This window comes from Spermophilus citellus (genome assembly GCF_964194105.1).
Source record: "Spermophilus citellus genome assembly, chromosome: 12".
NCBI classification, from domain to species: Eukaryota; Metazoa; Chordata; class Mammalia; order Rodentia; family Sciuridae; genus Spermophilus; species Spermophilus citellus.
This window is the reverse complement of record NC_138198.1, coordinates 74983307-75008363: the sequence shown is the minus strand read 5'-3', so window position 1 is coordinate 75008363 and position 25057 is coordinate 74983307. Positions and strand designations below refer to the sequence as shown.

The 25057-nt window shown below is 36.9% G+C and overlaps 1 protein-coding gene across 1 annotated transcript in view; it reads right to left on the bottom strand.

The window, feature by feature from the left end:
* The window catches only part of L3MBTL4 (L3MBTL histone methyl-lysine binding protein 4), a 450379-nt gene that overhangs the window by 135884 nt on the left and 289438 nt on the right, over positions 1 to 25057 (bottom strand). The window contains exon 16 of the mRNA XM_081263742.1: positions 9192 to 9365. Within this exon, the coding sequence (XP_081119868.1) occupies positions 9192 to 9365 (174 nt within the window). The remainder of the gene's footprint in view (positions 1 to 9191; positions 9366 to 25057) is intronic.

Below are 25057 nucleotides of genomic sequence, written 5' to 3'. Positions count from 1 at the left end.
TTTGTTGATTGGGTTATTTGTTATCTTACTGTCTAATTTTTTGAGTTCTTTGTATACTCTGGATATTAGGGCTCTATCTGAAGTGTGAGGAGTAAAAATTTGTTCCCAGGATGTAGGCTCCCTATTTACCTCTCTTATTGTTTCTCTTGCTGAGAAAAAACTTTTAAGTTTAATTAAGTCCCATTTGTTGATTCTTGTTATTAACTCTTGTGCTATGGGTGTCCTATTAAGGAATTTGGAGCCCAACCCCACAATATGTAGATCGGAGCCAGACGCAGAGTCTCTGATTTGATATTAAGCTCCTTGATCCATTTTGAGTTAACTTTTGTGCATGGCGAGAGAAAGGGATTCAGTTTCATTTTGTTGCATATGGATTTCCAGTTTTCCCAACACCATTTGTTGAAGATGCTATCCTTCCTCCATTGCATGCTTTTAGCCCCTTTATCAAATATAAGATAGTTGTAACTTTGTGGATTAGTCTCTGTGTCCTCTATTCTATACCATTGGTCCACCCGCCTGTTTTGGTACCAGTACCATGCTTTTTTTTGTCACTATTGCTCTGTAATATAGTTTGAAATCTGGTATCGCTATACCGCCTGATTCACACTTCCTGCTTAGAATTGCTTTTGCTATTCTGGGTCTTTTATTTTTCCATATGAATTTCATGATTGCTTTATCTATTTCTACAAGAAATGCCGTTGGGATTTTGATTGGCATTGCATTAAACCTATAGAGAACTTTTGGTAATATTGCCATTTTGATAATGTTAGTTCTGCCTAACCATGAACAGGGTATATCTTTCCATCTTCTAAGATCTTCTTCTACTTCTCTCTTTAGGGTTCTGTAGTTTTCATTGTATAAATCTTTCACCTCTTTTGTTAGGTTGATTCCCAAGTATTTTATTTTTTTTGAGGATATTGTGAATGGAGTGTTTTTCCTCATTTCCGTTTCAGAAGTTTTGTCACTGATATACAAAAATGCCTTTGATTTATGCGTGTTGATTTTATATCCTGCCACTTTGCTGAATTCATTTATTAGTTCTAGTAGTTTCTTTGTAGACCCTTTTCGGTCTTCTAGGTATAGAATCATGTCATCTGCAAATAGTGATAATTTAAGTTCTTCTTTTCCAATTTTTATGCCTTTAATTTCTTTCATCTGTCTAATTGCTCTGGCCAGTGTTTCGAGAACTATATTGAATAGAAGTGGTGATAGAGGGCATCCCTGTCTTGTTCCGGATTTTAGAGGGAATGCCTTTAACTTTTGTCCATTCAGAATGATGCTAGCCTGAGGCTTAGCATAGATAGCTTTTACAATGTCAAAGTAAGTTCCTGTTATCCCTAGTTTTTCTAATGTTTTGAACATAAAGGGATGCTGTACTTTGTCGAATGCTTTCTCTGCATCTATCGAGATGATCATATGGTTCTTATCTTTAAGTCTATTGATGTGGTGAATAACATTTATTGATTTCCGTATATTGAACCAGCCTTGCATACCAGGGATGAATCCTACTTGATCATGGTGCACTATTTTTTTGATGTGTTTTTGTATTCGATTCGCCAGAATTTTATTGAGGATTTTTGCATCTAGGTTCATTAGAGATATTGGTCTGTAGTTTTCTTTCTTTGAGGTGTCTTTGTCTGGTTTCGGAATCAGGGTGATGTTGGCCTCATAGAATGAATTTGGAAGAGCTCCCTCTTTTTCTCTTTCCTGAAATAACTTTAAAAGTATTGGTATTAATTCTTCTTTAAAGGTTTTGTAAAACTCCGCTGTATACCCATTCGGTCCTGGGCTTTCTTGGTTGGTAGTCTTTTGATGGCTTCTTCAATTTCATCCATTGATATTGGTCTGTTCAAATTGTGTGTATCCTCCTGACTCAGTCTGGGCAAATCATATGACTTAAGAAATTTATCAAATGGGAGTTCAAAACACAATTTGAGTCAAATGTATGAAAGATGATATATCATGAGCTATGTAATGCTTTAAATAATCAATTAAAAAAAAGAAATTTATCGATGTCTTCACTATCTTCTATTTTATTGGAATATAGGTTTTCAAAATAATTTCTAATTGTCTTCTGTATTTCTGTAGCATCTGTTGTGATATTGCCTTTTTCATCCCGTATGTTAGTAATTTGAGTTCTCTCTCTTCTTCTCTTCGTTAGCATGGCTAAAGGTCTGTCGATCTTATTTATTTTTTCGAAGAACCAACTTTTAGTTTTGTTAATTTTTTTCAATAGTTTCTTTTGTTTTAATTTCATTGATTTCCGCTCTGATTTTAATTATTTCTTGCCTTCTGCTACATTTGCTGTTGTTTTGCTCTTCCTTTTCTAGGGCTTTGAGATAAAGAGCTAAAGTATATCTACATGTCTATAGGTAGACACAGAAACTAAAGAGGATTGCAAGTGTGTGACAATCTGTTGATACCAGCCACCTCAGTTTCTATCACCAAAGTTGTAAAGCAATAAATGAGAGATTATTAAATTAAAAAAAAAATCCATTACTTGAATAATTAACATGGGCATTTTCTTAAATTTTTACAAGCTTCCAAGTTATGCTGTTTTATAGAAAAAGGTCTAGATATTATTAATGTTTTTAATTGTTTTCTTTTTATTCATCCATATTTTCTAATTTTCCTATAATAAACAAGCATCATTTTAGTAATGAGAAAAAAATGTTAAATGTCCCAACTTTACTACTAACCATGAATGGGAAATAATTATTTTGAAGCTGATTAAGTATGTAGATGAGAAAAAAATGCCTGTTGGTGCCCAGATAGCAGAATTTTGTTTTTCTAGGGTATAAGAGCACTAATATTTCCTTTTGCAAGGAACCACGGAGATTTTAGGACACAATGTTCTTCAGAATTTAATTACTAAGAGCCTGTCCAAGGCAGGATTCCAGAAATCCGGAGATTCACAATAAATTATAAGAATTAGCTCTGAAAAAATAAAAGAACCTATTAAGGCACATATCAGTTAATTTAAGTTTCAGAAGAACTCTAAGTTTGTTTAGGAAATATGAAACAATACCCTAGCAGGTAGAACCCGATTAGGGCCAGGTCCTTCAGTTGCATGGGTTTCTCTCCAGGCTTCTGAGCTGGCCACTGAATGAGTGAGTGCTGATGGAGCGAGTAAATCAACGTGCCCTCTGCCAAGTCCACAGGACAAGGCCCATCCTGCCTGAGTTCTAATCCTTGTCCTGACACTTTTAAGCCTGGGTAACTTTCCTAAGAAAAGATAAGAATGGGGTTTTGCCTGTTTTGTTCACTGCTATATCACAAGAGTTTGGAATAGGGCCTTTCTGATTATTTATTTAATGGATAAAAGTTGAATGAATGAATGAGTATCCCTAAATTCAGAAAGACTCAGAGTTATTCAGTTCTCCAAGTGCCAAAGCCAATTGTGTTCTGACATGGCCTTAATGTGGGGTTGGCAGTGATCTAGAACAGCAAACAGAACTGTGACCATTCAGAGAACCGAGTTGCCACCAACACTGTTCATGAAGGAACTTGACTCTTTGCCTTTGGTCTCATTTCCACGTTGAAGAAGTTGGATTAAACTCTTGAGTCTTTGAATGTGAGACTCTTACATTGGCACACCTGTCCAGAGGCTCCTTGGAGTCCCACTGGAGGTAGGGATGGGAGAGCCCTTCTCTGAATGGCCACAGGCTTCCCTTTAGAAGGTTTCCTTTTAGCCAGAATTCCCTAAAAGCCTAGAAGGCTTGGTGTTTTGATCACTATGCTTTTGATCAAGGGGTTTAAAAAGCTTATGAATCAGGTATTAACTAAATAAATAAAAGTCTAAATTCCTATGTTTGATGCCAAGATGTGTCTTATACACAGCTAGAACTGGTCAAATTTCCATACTTTGAAATCAACAACTTTGGTGGGGGTGAAATTCAACAATTTGGGGGTCTAGGGGATGCAGTTCAATGTTAGACTGCTTATCTAGCATGTGTGAGGCACTGTTTGAACCCTCAGCACAGCTAAATAAATAATTAATTAAAAGTTTTATAAAAACAATAAAAAAGACTTGGAACTATTATTATGATTGTTACTACTATAACATCTCTCTCTCTCTCTCTCTCTCTCTCTCTCTCTCTCTCTCCCCCCACACACACACACACACACCCCTGTATTCAGAATCATATAAGCTTTTCATTCATGTCCATTTTATAGGTGAAGCAAGTGAGACTCTCAGAGGAAAATGAATGTCTATAGCTAAATCAAATAACTTAAGACATATACTTGGAATCTATGATGTGTAAAAACAAAAATAAAGAACATTGGTTCCTCCCTTTGGCAGCCTACAGTCCTTTTGAGAAAGAAGGTACACACACAAAGCAAGCATTGAAATGGTACACGCAGACACATACAGAAATAAGCCACCAGTATGCAGCACAGATAGGAGGGACAGAGGAGAGCTGAGGGCAGGGGTGGGGCTCCCTTGATTCTACATCCCAGGGCCATCCCAGGGCTAATCACTGTCCTGACACATCATGAGTGATTGTTCAAAATCTAGTTAATTCATGGAGTGACTAATAAGTGTCAGGCTTTATATTATGTGTTAGAAACACATTGACATGTAAAATAGAATCTCTATCCTCAAGAAGCTTAGATAGGTGGGAATGGCTTAGAAATTGTCCAGAGATGAACCTTGTGGAAGGGAGAAGCTGCAGGCAGGGTAAACAAAGTACTCAGGATGGAACAAAGGTTTAAATGCCAGAAAGAAACAACACTGTGGATGTTGAGGGATGGGGACACTGAGCAGGTTACATGCCCCAAGCATAGAATATATGTGAGAAGAAGTGAGAGAAAAGCCCGATGAATTAAAGAAAGCCCATTTACTTACTTGGAAGGTTAATATGTGGAAGAACCACCTAACTCTGTTATAACTCTGAGAATGGCTCTCATAGAAGGTATTTATGCTGATAATTTGAATAATGGAACTAAACTAGTTAGCTCACAGCAGTACAATTTATTATCAGAATCATTAAAGGATGATTCCACTACGTGCCATTCCCTTTGATTACCATAATTTCCTCCAGCCATTTCTATTACCAATATAGGCCTTCATGAACTGCATAAAATTTACAATACATCAGACACTGGGGGAAACAAGTGAGCTTTACTAGGCATTTTCTTAGGTTTTCCTAATAGCACTGACTGAGAATGACAGATATTTTAGCCAACAGTGGTGCTATGAATTCAAACGCTATAGTGAACACTGCTTTGAGGAGGCAAAAGGGGTTATTAAAGAACACTTAGGTGGGTGGAAAAAAGCCTGGAGAAAATGTGCTTCTCAGGCCTGGGGGAAAGAGCTAATGGATAATATAGGGGCAGCTACATTCAGGGTAATTTTCTTTATGATGAAAATGTTATAATGACTATAATTTTATTCTCGTTGCAGATAGAAGTCTTTTATATTATGATGAAATGTGTTCAAGATAGAACATTTTGTGTTATATATGGAATAAATAAGAATAAACACTTTGGGGAAAACATGGTAACATTCTTCCCCTTGGGTAGTTCTATTTTCACAAAATGAGAAATACATGTTATAAGATGACCCTGAGAATTCTATACAGAACTAAAAAGTTGTCTAAGTAGAAACCCAGCCAGATCTTTTCAAAGCCTTTAAACCATCTTTATGTTATGCTGGTGTAGTTAAAATAGGGTTTGGAGACCAGTAAATCTGCATTCAAATTCCAACCTTTCTACTGGCTATCTAGGTGACCGTGGATACTTCGCCTAACCTCTCTGAACCTTCAGGTGCCTTTACTGTAAGATCATAATGAGATACCTTACCACACACAGGTTGTCATAAGGGTGAAATAAAATGAACAAGAGGATCTATATAAATTGTTTAGCTCAACAGAAGTGTGTGATATTATTAGTAGGCATTTATTATTGTATGGAAATTGTATTGCATTGTTTCTTGTATGGAAATATGCTGGATTTAATCAGAAAACCAATGTTTGGGTTCCAGATCAGCAACACAAGAGTCCCTGTTTCCTTACCTACAAATGGCACTGGTATGGGAACAAAAACACCTGTTTTGCTCTAAGCTGTTACACTACATAACATGTATTTTTGCCTATGGGGTTCAGACTCAAAGGAAGAAACTCAAGTGGTGTGCTGTTTGCCTCCATTTAATGCACATAAATATACTACTATTAATTCTAGAAACCCAAATAAAAATAAGTATTTTTGTATAAGCATAAAATATATATTCAATAATTATGACCCATTGTGAATCTGACTCCTGAAAATTATCATACTATGAATATCTGACTAGTTTGAAGGTAAATCTTTGCAAACATCTAGTAGTATATAATATACTCAAATTTAAAGCATTATCCTCTACTAAAAATATGAATGCATTTGGACTCTTTTCACTAGTAAACCATGCAGTGGAGCCATAAGCATGTTAACAATAGGCTCCTACAAATATTAAGTGAGAGCAGCCAGACCTTTTGAAAATAATCACAAAACTGAGACACAGTAAGGGAAAAACAAAATTCTCTAAATGGTCAGGTGATGCCTAATTGATGGTGAAAAAATGTTTAAAAATAATGTTTTTTTTTCTTTTTTTTCTTTTTCTTTTTTTTTGTGTGTGTATGTGTGTGTGTGTGTGTGTGTGTGTGTGTGTGTGTGTTGCTGGGGATGAACAGGGATGCCAGGGCCTTGCATGCGAGGCAAGCTCTCTACCAACTGAGGTATATCCCCAGCCCAGAATGTTACACTTTGCATTTGAATTATAAGAATTCTGGAGATTCTAAGGTGACAAATAGTATTTATACAAGAGATTACTGAAGGTTGTCCAGAGCTTGGGGAAGGATGAATCTGTAGTACTAATTGTCACCAAGGTAAACCTCTCCCTCATCCCATGAAAGAAACCAGGTAAAAATGACCTTTCTTCAACATGCAGGAGAGAAGAGATGAAACTTAAATGTTCTCCTTCCTCTCTAGGTTTGATATCTTGTGATTTCAAGAGCAAAAATTTGGGATAGAGGAATGGTAGTTTCAGAAAAGTCCTAGGAGAAAAACTGAGGAAGACTGAAACAGATCTTATCTGCACATGGTCAGCCTATTTAACATCCCCTGGTGATTTCCTTGTTCTCCTTCTTCCTCAGCCTGGAATTCAAGGGTATGAACAATGTCATGGAGATGGGGTAGAAAGAGGGCTTAGACCGAGATTGCTATTGCTAATACTATGCATTTAAACATTATTGAGACAATTGGTTAGAAAAAAAGTGGACAACTACTGTAGAACAGGGATTGCACTGGTCTTGTGATTTGAAAGCCTAAGGATTCAGGTTGTACGCTGTGCCTGCTACTCAGCTTCAGCTACTCACACAGTTGTGTATGTGCATGAGAGAGGATAGGGCACAATGGGAAGGGATATAAGTTTTCTGCTCAGTTGTTAGCTAACATTTTCCACTGTTTCTTTTTACCTATCGTAATTATACCTTATATATTTCAGTGCATAGCCCCTTCAAAAATGGCAAAGTACATATTATATCCTGAAAAGGGGCAATTCCTGAGACAAATAAGATGGGGAGAAAAGATTTTGCTGGAAAGAACAACTTAGCTAACCTCTGATACAACATGACAGTGTTTTATTTTTTTTTAACAGCAGTTCAAAGATCTGCTTAGTCTCTGTGACTTTTGACATTGAGGATGAATATAGAAATATTTACAAGAGAGACTGACTGGGTTTTTATGTGGAAAAAAATACAACAGAATACAGCAAAAAGGATGAAGGCAAGTAGAAATACTGGTCCCTATGACTTGGAATAAATAAACTCAGTTCTTTAGGAAGAAAGAAGGGAAGGAGGGAGGAAGGAAGAAAAGAAGGAGGGAGGGAGGAAGGAAGGAAAGAAGGGAGGATGGGAGGGAGGGAAGAGAAAATTTCTTTCCAATTGGGAAATGGAAAGGACGAATAAGCTCTCAACTTCTTAAGTTGTAAACAGTGTGGGTGTGAACAGGCAGTAAAGAACAACTAGACCCTGTGAAGTTTCAACAAGAGGAGTGGGTGTGTACCAAATAATAAAAATGCAAGTTACAGATATAAAAATAGAGAGGAATGTGTATCCATAGGAAATAGACCATGCAACAAAAAGGAGGCTAAGCTGCAATCGTGTGCAGAGCCATCAAAACCAAACAAGCTATATAATAAAAACGAAATGTCACCTGAGTGTTCTAAAACATTTGTGTGGAAAAAAAAATATCCACAGTCAAGGATGTAAAAAAAGTATATCCTACCAACCAAATTCTCTCAACCAAGAGTTAATCAGGAGGATCCTTGAGAATGAAGGGGCTCCTGCCCTGCTGGGATTGGGGTGCAAAAGGGCAGAAAGCTTTTCCAAAGGAAACTCTATACCTATGTGTTGAATAAAAAAACTGGCTCTAAGCTTAGGAGAAGGAAGCCTTCAAAGCTCACAGGTGGGGTCTTAATTCTGGAGACTTTGAACATGACTGCCTTTTGCCTATGGAAAACATCCACTTCTCACTTCTCTGTCTGGCTTTTCTTGGCTCAATCCTTGTCTGGTCTCCAGCTATTTGGTTAATGTTTGATTTACTGTGTTTCCTAGCACAGAGTATGGAGTGCTTTGGTACAAGATATTATTTAGACTGCTCATAAATAGTTTAAAAAAATATCAAATGAGATTGTATTTGCAATACTTTGGCAATTAATTATATGTAAATAAAAATTGAAAACTGATACTTAAAAGCATAAGTTTATATTAAGAGTCAAAAGGACGATGTGTTTCACAGGAAGAAGTCATATCAGGTACATCTGGATTAGAGATGACAAAGACGAGTGACAGGTATGAGAGGATACAAACAGCTCTGTGCCAAAAGAAAGAACAAGAATAAAGATGTTTTCAAGACAAAGATGAATCTTTTAGAATTATATAGATGACACAATGCTTTCTATTGTTTATATACAATTTGTATTACACAGAAAAAGGTAAATGAAAATATTTGAGGTTGAAGCAATAGAAAATATTGTGTTAAATGAACATCAAGGATTCGGTCAATTCTATGATCCAGTGAATGTATCAATACCCCCCAAATAAGAATAATTATTTTGAAGAAATATAAGGAACCATTACAAGTAGCAAATTTGTTCTTTTACTGTTTGATCAGGTTTACTTTCTGGTACACATTTACAAAAAGTTTCTTACCTAGGCTGACTGTTTACTGTTTCATGTTTTCCATTGAAGTTCAAACTGTAGAGATTTTTCAATTTTGAATATGAAGAGTCTGCTTCCAAATGTGCCTGTGTTTGTTCTCTCAGACGATCATGAAGCGTTGCCTCCTTTTTCAAGTTCATGTCCGAATAAGGGCAGCCAAAAGCACTGGTTTGTATAAAAATGAAAGCACAGTTGTCAGTTTATAGTGATAAATCAGCCATCCATTGTCATTGGAACAGACTCACATTTAATATTTAAAAACTGAATAGAGACATTCTTTTCTCATTGAGCACACTCAAAAGCAGTTTCTTTCATGCTGCTTTTTGAGAAAATCTCACATTCTAAAGTACAAACACTGGTCAGTAAATATTAAAGGTAGATTTATCAGCACATATGGCATTTACAATTTTGGAAATGGAAAAATCTAAGAATAGCATACAGATGTGCTTTGAATGGAGCTGTGGAAATGTCATATGACACATGGCTCAGTTTGTATTCTCTAGTATTTATGCCCTGGCTTGACTACCTGCATCACCAAATGCTCTGCATAACTAAAAACTTTTACCAGTGTCAGACTTTCATTTCTTTATATTCATGTATCCAGAAACACTGTCTCTGTGTTTCTGCTTAGCCCTCCTATAACTTACTGCAGGGTTTTTGTATTAGAATATGCAGGAACACCTCATAGGTGAACTAGGAGAGTCCCATCAGATTGCTGAAATTTTTTGTCCCTTTAAATGTCAAGACTGAATCCTGGACGCTGTTGGAACCTAACAGCGGGTCACAGGCAAAAGGCTCTGTCAGGACAAATGATCTGGTCTCTTCCACAGGCTGATAAGCTGTCTCCTTTATAACTACATTCCCCTGTTCCTGTCTCCAGGAAGGTGGCAAATCTTTGGGGCTGCTAGGAAAGAGCAGCCACTGCCAGGGAAAGTACAGACATGACAAGTCACCTGGGTACTCCTCTGGGGAAGGCAGTCCCTGCTCTTGCTTCAGAGTTGCTACTTAGTGAAGTGGGAAAAGCAGATCCAACTCAGAAAAACTGCCACGACCATGAGAAATCACAAGACAGACAGACACACATCCAATATGTATAGCTGCTATCACCACCACAGCATCATCACCCACTGCATTGAGAGGCACATGTGGCCAAACACAGCAACATCAAGGGAGCTGATGTTTTGGGAACTGACTTCCTATTCACTGTAAATTTGCTGATACACAGTACACAATAAATTCTTTATGAATACATGAACGTTTTCTTTTGTTATTTTAAGGTCATAATTAAATATTATGGACAAAGCAAATGTTCGTCTATTTTAAGGTAGACTGAGTTTTCCAAGGAGCAATCTAACTTCAGAAAGACTTCACTGCCACTTATAACTGGAATGGATCTCTGGAATTGGGATGAATGGTTATAATGACATCAGCCTGACCCAACATGACACGATGGCTGTACTGGAATTATGACTGAGTAGCAAACTTTGCTACAGACATGAGGGCCCCTTTTCATGCATGCTCTATAAATGATAATAATTGGTATTGATCTACTGACTTATTCATCTGTTTGGTTATCAATTAAAAATCTGCTAACTGAGCACTTACTGTATGCTAGGCACTTTATAGTGAGATTTATATATATATACAATTTATAATAAAAATAAAAAGCTACTTTTATTGAGTGTATAGTATAGTATCATCACAATATAAGATTTTATATCTATCATTTCTAATTACATATAGCTAATTACTTAAGGATAGTATTAACACATTCATTTTGTGGTAAGAAAAAAGGTTTACACAGTGTAACCAACTTTCCCAAAGCCTTTTAGGACTTTCTTGGGAAGCCCTGAAATAGATAAGCTTAATTATTGTCACCAGTTCAGTGGGCAGAGGTGGGAAAAAGATTTTAACACCATCAACAAAAGGAACATGAAGGAAACCGTGGCATAATTCTTGTATAAAAAGAACCAGAGGCCTATATTCAAAGGCTAACATAGCACTGGGTGTGCCATGGTTTAATGGCTGAGGACAAACATCAGCATATGCAAGAGTCCTGAGATAAAGTGCTGCTTCTGGTACAAGAGAGTAGGGTCAGCTATTTAAGCTGCACCATATGAGATTTAAGAAAGAATTTTCTGCAAAGAAAAACTGAAAAATCATTATACTAAAGAGATTGAGAAATGTTTCTTCTTTTTTTTCCCCCAGTATAACTGTGTTTTCATTAAGATACTGTGACTTTCCAGATATGGTGGCGCATGCCTGTAATTCCAGTGGCTCAGGAGACTGAAGCAGGAGGATCATGAGTTCAAAGCCAGCCTGAGCAAAAGTGGGGCAGTAAGCAACTCAATGAGACCCTGTCTCTAAATAAAATACAAAGTAGGGCTGGAAATGTGGCTAAATGGTCAAATGCCCCCTGGCACACCCCACCAAAAGGATATTATTACTCAGAAGGTTTGTTGTCCATCTAATGCATACTCCAAATTTGAGATTTTTAAATGATCATATGGTGGTGCATTTTCTTTTTCTTAACTTCACATCATCACCCCAACTCATGCTGCACAGCATTTAATAAATAATCCTCAAGGTTTATTTACACGTCCAGCACTTGGATATTCTCTAGCTCAGTAGCTGCTTGTGTTGAAATTTTGTTCTCCTAGATCTTCATTCATAACCAGGCCCTCTAGCCATTTAATCATTAGCCTATATCCTAACTGCATTCTAGCCCCTCTTTATCTCTTTGGCAATTATGGATGCAAAACCAAACAGACGTCCTGAAACATCACTAGAATGGAATAGTTCCTGACTCTACGAGGCAAGGCATGTAAGGACATGGCTCCAGATTATACAGAGCAGAAGTAAGTGTGAAGTTCAAAAGAATATATTAAATGACAAAAATCACTGTGCAGAAGAGGTTGGCCACAAATTTTGGGGAAGATGAAAGAAAGTACAAAAGAAGAGGGTAGGAGGGGCTTTCAGATACAATTTCTGCAGCATTCTGAGCTTGGAACATGGCTCTGAGACTCTGCTGTGAGCCAGTTTCTATATTGCCACCCTGTGCTTATTTGTGTTCTTTGTAGACAGACAGTTATGTCCAAGAGATGGCATCCTAATGTTGGCCTGCCTTCTTGTAAACTCACACCTTTACTCATGCATAGATATATGCATGTATATGTTTCAGAACATGCATGATTCTGTATGAATCTACTCACATAGGGAAAGAAAGGACTGACATGGAGGTTTAAAATACAATAAAACATTTTAAACTTACTTTTGAAGCTCTGGATTTAGCCAAATGTTGGGGAAATATGGTTCTGGAAGACATACTCTCTTTACAAAATTTCTGACATAAGTTGGAATTCATGACTTAAAGCCCTGTTGGTTAAGGTAAATGTCAGTTTCTGATTGACAGGGAAGTACTACATTCAGATTTCAGATCATTATGGATGGAGATAAGGAAGCTTAAATGCTGCAGGCTAGAGGGGAGTACTGCACGGCAGAGTCTCTGCTGGATGCTTGGCTCTTTTCATTGATCAGCCCATCTTCATCCCTTCTTTTTTTAATTTTATTTTTTAGTTGTAGTTGGACACAATACCTTTATTTTGACCTATATGAAACTGCAGTTGAATATCAGGAGTTTCCTGTGGATCAACCAAACACTACCACAAATGTCAGCCCTAACCTCATCAATAGTCAAGCAGATGAATAGAGGTACATGTGAAATAATAATTTAAAAAAAAGATGCTAGACAGTTGGAGATAAGCTTTCAAAAGAGATTTTCTTTTATAGATCCTATGAGTCTTCTTATCTCCTGTTAGAAGGAAACAATTTAAAACACTAGTAATAAGTTACAATGTTAATATCACAAAAATGATTGTTAATAACTATAATAAAACAGTGATAGTGTTTCTAGAATGTTTAAGTATAATTTCCAATAGCAGATGATAAATGGAAAAGTGAGCTGTTCTCAAATGTTCTGAGTTTCAATGAGGTCAGGATGTGGAAGACAGCCACATCCAGCAGCAGAAGCTGAGCCCAAGTACTGGGTGCCAGGTCCAGGACCCCTCAGCCTGTGAATCCACCTTCCTTCCTTCCTTCACAGCAAGGCTATCTGAACCTGGGGTTAATGGGGCTTGCCATATTCCCAGAACCCATCCTGATCTGAGGCCAGAACTAAGCCCAGCTCTCTGTCCTCAAGGGCACAGGTGCCAGCAGTAGCAACAGCAGGAGCAGCAGCAGCAACAGCAGCAGTTCTGACACCCTGAACACTGTTCAGGGCCTTGCTCAGAGTCCCTACCAATCTTGTGCACTCTGGGTCTTGGTCCTTGCTCCTAAATGCCTTCTTTGCTATTAGGACTAGAATTCAGGTGCCACACTGGTATAGAATCCTATGGTTCTATTTTTTTCTTGTCACCCCCTTCCCATTACATAAGCTCCTTCCTTCCAATCCCAACCTAGGAAGCACAACTCCATCTCACATATACTGCCTGGCCAATCTCCTATGTGTTCCTCACTAAGAATTACTCCCTATGATGAGCTTCTCCCACTAATTGTAATCCCAATCTTTGTCTTGGATTTTTCCCGTATAGGCCCAATTCTCACAACCTTGATGCTGATAACAGACCGCAAAACCCCCTTAACACCAGGTTATGCTCATCAACGACATTTTCATTTTATATCAAAAATGTTTCAGTTTTTCCTACCTAAGCAGCAAATTTGATTCCTGTTTCTCAGACTAGCCTGCTCTATTGAAAATAATGGGCCATGCTCTGTGAGTTTGGACTATGAAGGAGTTCGGACTATGAAGTTACAACTACATTGCCACAACTTACCTAATGGTAGCCTCCCAAAGCAAGTGCAGCTATAGCCTCAGGGTGGCTGGGATGGGATGGTGCACCAGAATCCTAGGCCAGTCCCTTCCTGCCTTGAGAAACCTCTAGGCCTAAGTCCCCTCTCATTCTCAAATGCTGATTCTCACTTTCTTTCTATGACGTAGCATTAAAAAGGTGGGGAGCATTACAAATGTAAGCAAAATGGTAAAGACAGATCAGCATCTTGAGTGCTGTATTTCAGAACATAAATAAAAAACCCAGAAGTCAGCAGTATCTCAGGAAGTGTCAAGTTGTTGACAACATGTCTTCTGATCCTGAAAAGGGAAACAGCCTGAAATAGGCCCAAAATAGGCAAGCAGCTCCCATGAGGAGCTCAGGTGCAGGAACACGACCTCGTACAGACTGAGAATTAGAGAAGCAGTTAGTTAGACTTCAAAGAATTCTGATCTAAATGCAACTAACCATGTCCATGAGGACTAGTGTGTTTTATATTTTCACCTGACTTATTTTATCAGATAATTATAGATATTTTTTCTTCTAGGAGGTAGACAAGACAACACTTGGAAAGTCATGCCCTAGCTGGGAGGTTAGATTCTAAAAGTCACTATGAGGGGGTGAATAGGAGGCATATTGATTTGGAGGGTTTGGTGGAAAAGAAGGTCTGAGGGAGTTTGTCTCCCAGAGCCAAAGGGGAGTAAGGAGGCACTGAATAGAAGCCTCAGCTAGATCAAAATCGAGGGCCCTGAGACAAAGGAGCTAAGTGATGGAAATGGGAAGAAAACAGAGAAACATGCTGTCTGAATTCATTGCCACCTCCCTGGGCTCTGATGGTAACAACAGTGTCATGCTACAGTATCAGGTGCCTACTGAGGATACTGGCCAAGTGTACCTTATCACTTGCTACTTAGGAAAAGCAACACATTGCCCCCAGTATACTCCCCAGTAAGACTTGATTCTGCTTGTATTCACTTCATGAAAATAACCCACCTCTTTGAAGAATCTTACTGTCTTTAATATGAGTAGTCTAACTTTACCCAGTGTAAGGATTTTAATGGACAGCTTTTATTCTTAAGAAAATATTGACTTCTTGACCAAATGACAAAAGACATGATAAATACTAAAATGTAGATGATTGAAGTTTTATTTGAGGTAGAATGCTTCTCATAAAAACTTTTTAAAGCTAACATATGACTTAAATTGTTGCTAATTTTACTTCTTTGAGGATTAAGAGCAAGTACAAATGATACATGTTAGAATGTGGACCCAAGGGAGGAACATCATAGGTTTTTAGTTCATACTGAAAATGTAACACAATTTCTTACATTGTTCTTAAACAAAGATAGACAAACCCAAACTGGCATATATAAGAAAATTCTCAGGTCTCAGAGTCATTTTTTTTTTTTTTGAGACTGAGTCTGTCTTGATAAGTTGCTTAGGACCTCACTGAGTTGCTGAGGCTAGTCTCTAATTTGTGATCCTCCTGCCTCAGCATCTGGAGTCACTGGAAGTACTGCTGTGTGCCACTGTGCCAGGCACAGGATCAATTCTCTCCAAATTCCTAGAGCTTTAAAAAAAAGAGTTCCAATATATTTTTTTTTCTGAGATCAAATAACTTTCATTTATAAAATAGCTGATGTCTTTACTCATTGCTTTAGGTATTATAAAAAAACAGAGAGTAAGAAAAAAGTATAAATATTTTTTAAATGTATCATCAGTAGGGTTAAAAGAAATCTACATATGTATGGAACTCAAAGGGTTTGAAAAGTTGGAAGAAAAACACTGGTTGTTAAAATATCCTCAGTTATATCATCCTGTTACAACATCCTAGATGCTATAAACTCCACAAAAATAGCTAATTAGGAAGCTGGAAGGGAATCGCTACTTAAATTAAGCACAATTATTAACTTAGTATAGTGTGAAAAGCATGGACTCAGAATTAGAGAAAACTTGATTGAAGTACTAGCTCTAAACCACGGGCAAGTTAGTCGGCATTTTTGCTTTTCATTTCCTCATCTACAGAATGTTGATAACAACATCTTCCTTACATATTGAGGAAGATGTTGTTATCAACATATTTATCTCGAGGAATCCTTAAGAAAGCTTCTTAACATTAGAACCCTATTTGGGGACTTATACTTTTAGAAAGATGAATAGACATGCTTTTCTCTATTCCCTCCACATATTGAATGCACATATGCCAGCTATCAATACTTGGCCCTCTAAATAAAGTGTTGTGTTTACATTGACACCATGAGCAGAATACAATTTCCATGTAACACACGAGTGTTACAAAGATGTCTGTTCCATCTTTCTAAATGTGTAAGTCCCCAAATAGGGTTCTAATGTTAAGAAGCTTTCTTGAGGACTCCTCCTGGACCATGACCCTCTCTGTACCTCTTTTTAAAGGAAGAACTAATCAACCAGAGCATCCAGTGAACCCTAAAGTAGCAAAAGAGGCTTTCAAGACAGGCCAAACTTAAGTTTCAATCTCACTGCTACTCTAGTACACACCGCCTATAGCTCACAGTTTGCTCGTGTGTTACATGGAAATTGTATTCTGCTCATGGTGTCAATGTAAGCACAACACTGGATGTAGAGGGCCAAGTATTGGTAGCTGGCATATATGCATTCAATAAATGCAATTTCTTTCCAATTCTAACTTATCCTTTTATAATTCATACTACTATTAACTATATGAATTCAATTTTCATGATGCAGATACATTTCAGAAAGAAAGAGTCATTCTCTTTCTTCCCTCCTTTCTCTTGGTATAATGCATACTCCTATACTCAAGTTGAAATTCTTTCACATGGCATTAAAAGGCCACCTTCATCTGACTTAAGTCACATTCCAATTCATCTCCATTTCATCCCCTACACACACACACCTACCAAGTACCAGTCACATCAGAATAATTACTATTTTCCAGCTTTTATACTTTCCAAGTTTTATGAATATTGTCTCTTTACATTGCTGCTTGCATAGATCTGTCTCCTCTAATAAGTCTCTTAAAATCAGATACCATAAGTTATAGTGTCAGTATAATTTAGTAAAACTAGGCTACCTCATGTTTTAGCACCTGAATACTATATCAATTTCTAAAGAAATATAAGTCTTATATATATGGTATGACCAATTTATCTATTTATTGATGTCATTAAATTAACAGAAAGCCGAATTTGAAGCCTAACAGTTAAAAGAAAGAGACTTCCAATGTCTCAAATATGAAATGGCAAAGAACTTGCTCTCTCTCAATCTCTCATCTTTCTCACATCATCAATGTCTCCAAACTTAATTCATATTGAGTTTTTCATCTATTTAGCCATTTAGCCATCAGATTACTCCTTCTTCCTGGGAGCTACCTCTGTCCTTACAGAAAAATTAGTTGAGCCTTTCTCACTTTCTGGGATCTCCATGCCATTATCCAATGAAACAACAAAGGTCCAACTGCAGAACTGGAGAACCAGCTTCATCTTTCTGGAAAGATGCAGCCCTATCAATATTTTGGCTCACCGAGCTCCTTGTGCAGCACTGGAAAGATGTGTAAAGTTGAGAGTATGTGCCAAGAGTATGAATTTGAAGCTGATGTTCATAGAAATAGATGAACATTAAATGCAATCTCCATTTATTACTGTTTCATGGGAGTTTTGAGCATAGTCATTTCCTTAATGTCTGTTCTAGTACCAGAAATTTAAATCCAAGATGTGATACTTTAGGAAAGGCCCTTTAACTGGGCTTGTACAACAATGTTTTCTGAATCCAGTTGTAGGTAATAAAGTCTGTAAACTAAATAGCAAAGTAAATACCTCTAGAAAGAAAGTGAAAGTTGTGTGTGTGTGTGTGTGTGTGTGTGTGTGTGTGTGTGTAGTACCTTTCCTCTAAAGTATTTCATGTATGGTTGATGACTAAAGGATTCCAACACGTAAACTAGTCTCAAGGAATATGAGACTATATTAACCAGCAACACTAAGGGCCTTGGAAAATTTATAAAGAAATTAGCTTAATGTACTAAGTAGGTAATTTGTATGATTTATGCATGGAGAAGATCTGACAAATAGAATCGCAGTTTAAAAATTTCTACCAGAACACTATCCACACAGTTAACATTAAGCAGGAAATTAAACAAATGAAGTGATTAACATGCTACATTATTAACTCAATCAAAACCACTGAAATGATAGGTTTGTGTTTCTATTACTACAATTCACATTTTTGTTTCTATATATAAGTTTTCAATATTTTAGTTATATTATTTTGGTTAAGTGGTGTGAACATATCAAGCTAATATTTTATAGCTTAATCCTTCAAATACATTTTAATTGGAACATTCTAGTTTGACACATATTTAAGCTATGTTTCCCCCCTTCTAAAAAAATAAACAGGCGTTTTTTTAAACAAAATGTCACTTATAAAATAAACCATTTTTTTCCAGGTCAGTGGTCCAAAGGACACTTGGAAAATTATTCAACTCAAAAATGCTTCAAGCACAATTTTTAAAAGTATCTACAAAATAAGGGTATATATTTTGGCAATTAATCATAATGAACTAATTCCATCTTCATCTTTCAAAAGGCTCTAACTTCAATATATTAAATTTAAATAAAATTATTATATATTCTTTGGAAATGCATGAGGATATATACATATATTGTTATAAATAGACATAAACAAGCACAAGCATCTCACCTGTATGTTAAATCTAATATTGACCCAATGTCTGTCAACAGGGCATTCAAATTTTGTTATTGATGTTCTTTCTCAATGTAATAAATTCTGTTATCTGGACAAATCCACACAAAAAGATTAGGAGTTCAGGCTATGTGATGGAAAAAGAAAATGAAAACTAGGCCATCCTTTAACTGCCTGAGCTAAGTGTTCCCAAACACTCCTAGATCCAAGAGGATTTGCAGAGTCCTGCTGCCACCCTCCAGAGCAGTGTGTCATGGAGTCCTGTGGAATGCTGCAAAAGCATATGTTGTGGGTCTCCATTTAAGAGATGATCCACCTGTTAGGATGGCTGTTATCAAAAAATAAAAGATAAAAGTGTTGGAGATGGAAAACTTGGAACTCCACTGGTGGTAATGTAAAATGGTGCACCTGCTTTGAAAAACAGTATAGAGATTCCTAAACAAAATTTAAAACTGTATATAATCCAGAAATCCACTTTGGGTATTTATCCAAATGAACTAAATTCATGACCTCAAGGTCCCATGTTCACTACAGCATTATTCACAATAGCCAAGAGATAGAAATGACCTAAACGTCCATTGATGTACAAATGGACAAAGAAAATGTAGTCCATAGCATAGGATTCAGCATTTTAAAAGAAGGAAATCCTGCCTTGTATAACAACACACATGGACTTTGAGGACATTATGCTAAATGAAATAAGCGAGTTACTGAAGAATAAATACTGTAGCTACCACTCCACTTCTATGAGGTATCTAAGGTAGTCAAACACACAGAATTGGGAGCAGAATGGAGGTTTTTGGGAGCTGAGGACCAGCAGAAGGAGAGAATTGCTGTTCAGTGGGATAAAGTTATGCTAGATAATTAAGTTCTAGAAATCTGTATACAACATTGTGCCTATGTTATTAAGTATTGTGCACTTAAAATTTCACTAAGAGGGTGGATCTCATGTTATATTTTCTTAGCAAAATTTATAAAAAGTTGACTTTTCATCATTCCACTATCTAAAATGAAAGTTCACACAATGTTTAAAATATGTATATATAGATTCTATATTAAAGATGTTGATTTCCAATTATGTTTCCTCTAAATTAGTTAACATGCAAAAGGAAAATATGTTCTGTATTTTAGAGTGCATAAAGCCATGTTGTCCTTATTAGCAATATGAACTGACATTAGGAATTCTTCATGAAATCTTGAAGGGAGCTGTTTAGAAATAGCTACTTTAAAGAAAACTAAATAACCCTGAGATATTACAGATTGGAGGCATCAATATAATTGGTGATAAGGGTAAATATCTACTTTTTTCAAGAGAATATGATCAATACTACTTTTTCTATCATAAAGTATTCTAAAACAGTATTCAAATATATTTTAAATATTTGTTATGGACAACATATATTTTATAGAGGACTATCAGTCTAAAGTACATACATGAATGTTTTATTTGTATTAAATTTAGGTAGTAAAATTATCTTATAAATTAAAGAATGATGCCATTCAAAATGAACTAAATTAGTCTAATATTAGGAATAATGACAGGGGGGTTGTACTTTCATAGTTTTTATTATGCCCTATACTTTTATTTAGGCTCTCATTCTAAATCAATTCATCCAACCCCCACAATATCCTATGAAGTAGATACTATTATTATCTGTATTTGACAGTTTAAGAAACCAAGGCATGGAGAGCTTAACTCATTCAATGTTACCTGGCTAAATTATGCAGATAGGATTTAAATCCGGGAAGTTTTAGACTATTATTCCAAACTGCATCTGGGGCAAGATTTTTTTCTGAATATATTAGAGAAAATAAGAATGATAAAACACCTGGCATGGTGCTCTGCACATACTAGGTGCTTTACCAAATGGGTATAGATACTAACATTTATACAACATCCTTGGTATTGTTGATTGTATTTGGAGAAGAACAAGTAAGCAAATTAGAATACTCTTAGGGAACTTAAGCTGCTTAGTGTTTGTTAAATTTCATTCTCAAATGCAGAGTTGCCACAAGAATAGAACATGTGGTAGAAAGGGCATTCTGTAGAAACAAAGGCACATTCTCTGCATGAAATAAAATATAACATGGAGAATTGGCCATCTGGATACTTTTAATTGGGATGAGCCTATAATTTATAAATTTTGAGAAAGAAGAAAGAAAAGAGAGAGTCTTGAATTTCTGCCAGAAAAAAAGATTTTAAAGCTTTATCCTAGCCTGTTTTTAAGTGAGAATTTAAATATTTCATATCTGCATATACACACTAAATTTGCATCTACATAGCCAAATACAACATTTTACTTAAAAGAGCTTTACAAGTATCTGAACAGCATATTATTTTAGTTGAAGCCAGGATTAAGAGGCAGAAGTCTCTGCTAATTCACTTTATCTGCCAATCTTTGCAAAATGACACTGGATGACTCTAGGGTCGGTGACCTGAGGAGTTTAAAAACAAATGAGTTTAAAATTTACAAGGTTAAAGCAGTGAATTGTGGTTCATTATTATTATGTATAGCATTATTACCCATATAATGATGATATGATCATAACAATATGACCATATACTTATTAAATATTTAATCATAGACTTGTAAGTGTATGTCACACTACATGGATTATTTCAATAAATAAATAAAATCTAGGAAGGAACATTTTCATAAAATTATGTTTGCTATTGCTGCTGCTATGGTTTCTCATTTTGGTGCAGAGGATGCAGTAGGGGCTGGTCCTTGAAATAGGACTGGCCTTAACTGGTTCCAAGGGAAGAGACAGGAAGGCAATAGTGAGAGATGTGCTCCAAGGGACAGAGGGGCAGGGTGAGAAGGACATTTCCAGAGGATGAGAGTGGGAGGATGAATGTCTGGGTCAAAGGTGAATTGTTCAGTTGGTTCTGGATTGAGAAAGTATCCCAGCACAGATCTGAAAGGTCATTCTCCTAGTATGGGGAGGAGTTGCTCCCCCTGAGCAGCAGCTTAGGATAGAACAGAGCAGGACCTGGATGGCTGTCAGAAGAGTCTGGGCAAGAATGCCAGGAATAGAGGGAAAAGTTGGTTCTGACACACACTCTAGAAAAACAGGCAATAACACTTAGAGACCTTCTAAATTTGGGGATTTTAGTTAATAAAGACAATAAAATATAAACAAAGTGTGGAAATGATGGGCAAGGCGGAGATGCTGATTTGGGCTGCGGAAATGTACTTTGTTTCTAATATATTAAAGGGCAAGGGCTTACGGTTTACCGTATAATTCTGGACGTACCTTGCAGTTTATAGAGGTAAGGAATCAGACTCAAAGATGTTTAGAGACTTTGAGTGGACTCTCATGGCTGAGGAAGAGGATGGATACACTCTGTGTTTCAGCCCACACACAGAGTGGTGGCTGCTTGTATTTCATGCACCTGTGTAATGTTACCTGGAATTCTCCACAGGTTTTGTACAACATCATTTCACCTTTTCTACTCTCCCAGGCGACAAATTCTTTTGAATAAAGGGATTAAGCACCGAGCTTCCAATCTCAGGCATGGTCTGGAATGGCTTCCTCCCACTGCCTGCTTCACTCACAGCACCCTCCTGGGATGCTGTTCTCTTCTGGTCAGAGCAGGTAGACTCTTAGTCCTTGCTGTGCTACATTTTACAGGGGTGTCATGCATGATCTCCAAATGCGCTCTAGGTTGGGGATCTTTAATAATGGCCTTATGTGATGCAAGGACATATGCTTCAGTGCTAAAAGGTACTTAAGCAAGAAAGATTCCACTGAGCAGTCAGGGGAAGACTCCAGAGAGGGAGTGGGACTGATGCTTGGCACTGAAGCAGAAAAAAGCGGAAAAAAGTTTTATGTTTCATTTTGTAAATTACCATCTTTAAAAAAAACTGTACAAAAACATTTTCAATAGAAATGTTCCAGTTGTAGGTTTGGTTGGCAAATCTGCCTAGATAAGCTGACATTTTAAGCTTTCTAGATGTGCTAGCTTTGTCATCTAAGAAAACTGGAACTAGGTGCAATTTGCAGTAGTATAGATTACTTGGGTCCATAAATTGTTCCCAGTTTGATCTGATGGAGTTGGATTTCACAGCTAGAGTCACTGACTGGGAGTCCATCACACAAGATAATAAGTAACTGAAGCAGAGTCAGTCTTGAAGCACGTGGGTTTTTCTTGAACTGCGTGGCTATTCCATGCCCCTTGCTCAGAGCCTTCAGAAGGCCTTCCCTGCTTTATAAATTTTTGCTATTGAGACTTTCAAGAAACTGGGAATCTGTGAGATGCATATGTTTTCAGAGAGTTTAAGGTAGGGATATTATCTCAGTGAAAATAAGTCAGAATTTCTTTTTGGTTCCAAAATGTAAAATATTCTCAACCAATTATAAGCCTTAAGACAATGGTCTTAAATGGTCACTGTCTTTTAGACAAATGGTTGGCTATTATTTAGAACAACACTTAACTCTAAGCTAATGAATCCAATACTACACCTTGCAGTGCTTGCTCTTAATATCAGTTTTTTGGGTTTTTTTTTTTTTTGAGATGGCAGGTACTCTAAATTTTTCACTGTGCTTTATTAAAAAAAATGTTTAAATCTCTGTTGACTCATTTAGTTTTAAGTCTGACAGTAAGATCCCTTTAAAGGTGTTCTGATTCTTTATAGACTTTAATTTTCAGCTCCATGCTTTCTATTCACATGTCTGCAAAATTTACTTATCTGTTTAGTCCAGGAAAATTACTAGGAATTTTACTACCTTTGGACCTGCCCAGAATTTTACTTGTCTTCATTTTAGCTTGTAAACTATACACTGAAATTTATATGTAAAAATAATTATAGCATCTAATTTTTAAATTATAAAATTTCTAATAAGAATATTAATAGAAGAAAAAGTGTCTACTTCCATTGCAAACCATCAATGTTTTTCTCTATGTCCTTCTAATTTTATTTTCTCTGTTATATGTGCAGGTGTCATGCAAGGGTGTCTGTGTCTGTGGATGGAGGTATTCACTGTCACAATCGCTGACACAAGGCTTGCATTTTGCATATCTAGGACAATCAACTCCAAATTCTCCAGCACCAGCTATAAACTCTGGTTTACACAGCAGTTTTCCAGGATGTCCCAATCCTTCTTCAAGGCTTTATTCTTTTCTCTGAAGGTCTTTTCTGAATAATTAATCAATATTATGTTAGATCCAGTTTGGGTCAAAATCCTTATAAAAATCTGTTGGACATTGTGGACTCTATGGTTGACAAATCCATGTGTGTAAACACACAAGTGTGCCATATCCTTTCACTGAGGTCACAGCACTCTTGGAAGCTACCTGCACACCCCAGAAAACACTGGGTCAGTCAGATCTCTGTTGAGATCATAGTTTTTGAGGTTTTCAACAAGCATGGTTTGCCTGGTCTGCTTACTTTCAATGAAATAAGAGAGATTTTCATTACTTTTTCATAGTTATCTCTGGTCTTTGTCTGATATTTTATTTTCCCTTAAAAAAAAAAAGTGAAGAAATGTAGAATATCGGTGTACTCTCCTGGCACAGAGACACCTGCAACCCAACAGATACCATAGCTGACAGAATCTGCACCTGAACAAGTCCACTGTGATGAAGCACATGCAGAGCCAAGGCAAGCCTGCAGAGCCAAGGATATGTTTACCACAAACATTTGCTAAGAATCCAAAGTGAAGATCTGAAACAACTTTACAATGAAGTCTGATGACTCTGTGTCCAAGGGCCTTTATAGGCTGGGAGTAGGGCAGGAATTTTATTATGGCCTCATTACCTCAGGCTCCCACCCAGTTCCAAGTGTATTTACTGGTAACTGAGCAAAGAAATGTTGCAGTTAGGATTATTTCTGAAATGTCATCTGCCACATTTATATGAAATAGCTTTTTAAACACAATGTGGTCTGCTTTTGTGTCTTTCTCTCTCCTGTGGGTGTGTATGCATGCACACATGAGCATGATATGGGGTATGTGTTTTGGGTATGTATGTATGTATGCATGTGTGTGGTGTGTGCATGTGTTTATGTGTGTTCAAGTGTGTGTGTGTGTGCCATGTGTGTATATTTGTGGTGTGGTATGTCTGTGTGTATTTGTGATGTGCAGGCATGCACATTCCAGAGAGGACAAGGTTGATGACAGCAATATATGGGCATTATTAGTCTGCTATGGTGACTACTCTGGAGAATTTAAAAGGAAAGAGTGAGGAGAGGAGGAAAGTGCTGGTACATTCTTGGTTTCTCATTTTCTGTATTGCTGCATGTCCCTTCCCAGTTGCTGTGAGCCATGTGGGTAAGTGGTTCATTTTTCTTACTTCTATGTCCTCCATCTCCCTTCTTCTGGACTGCCCTACAG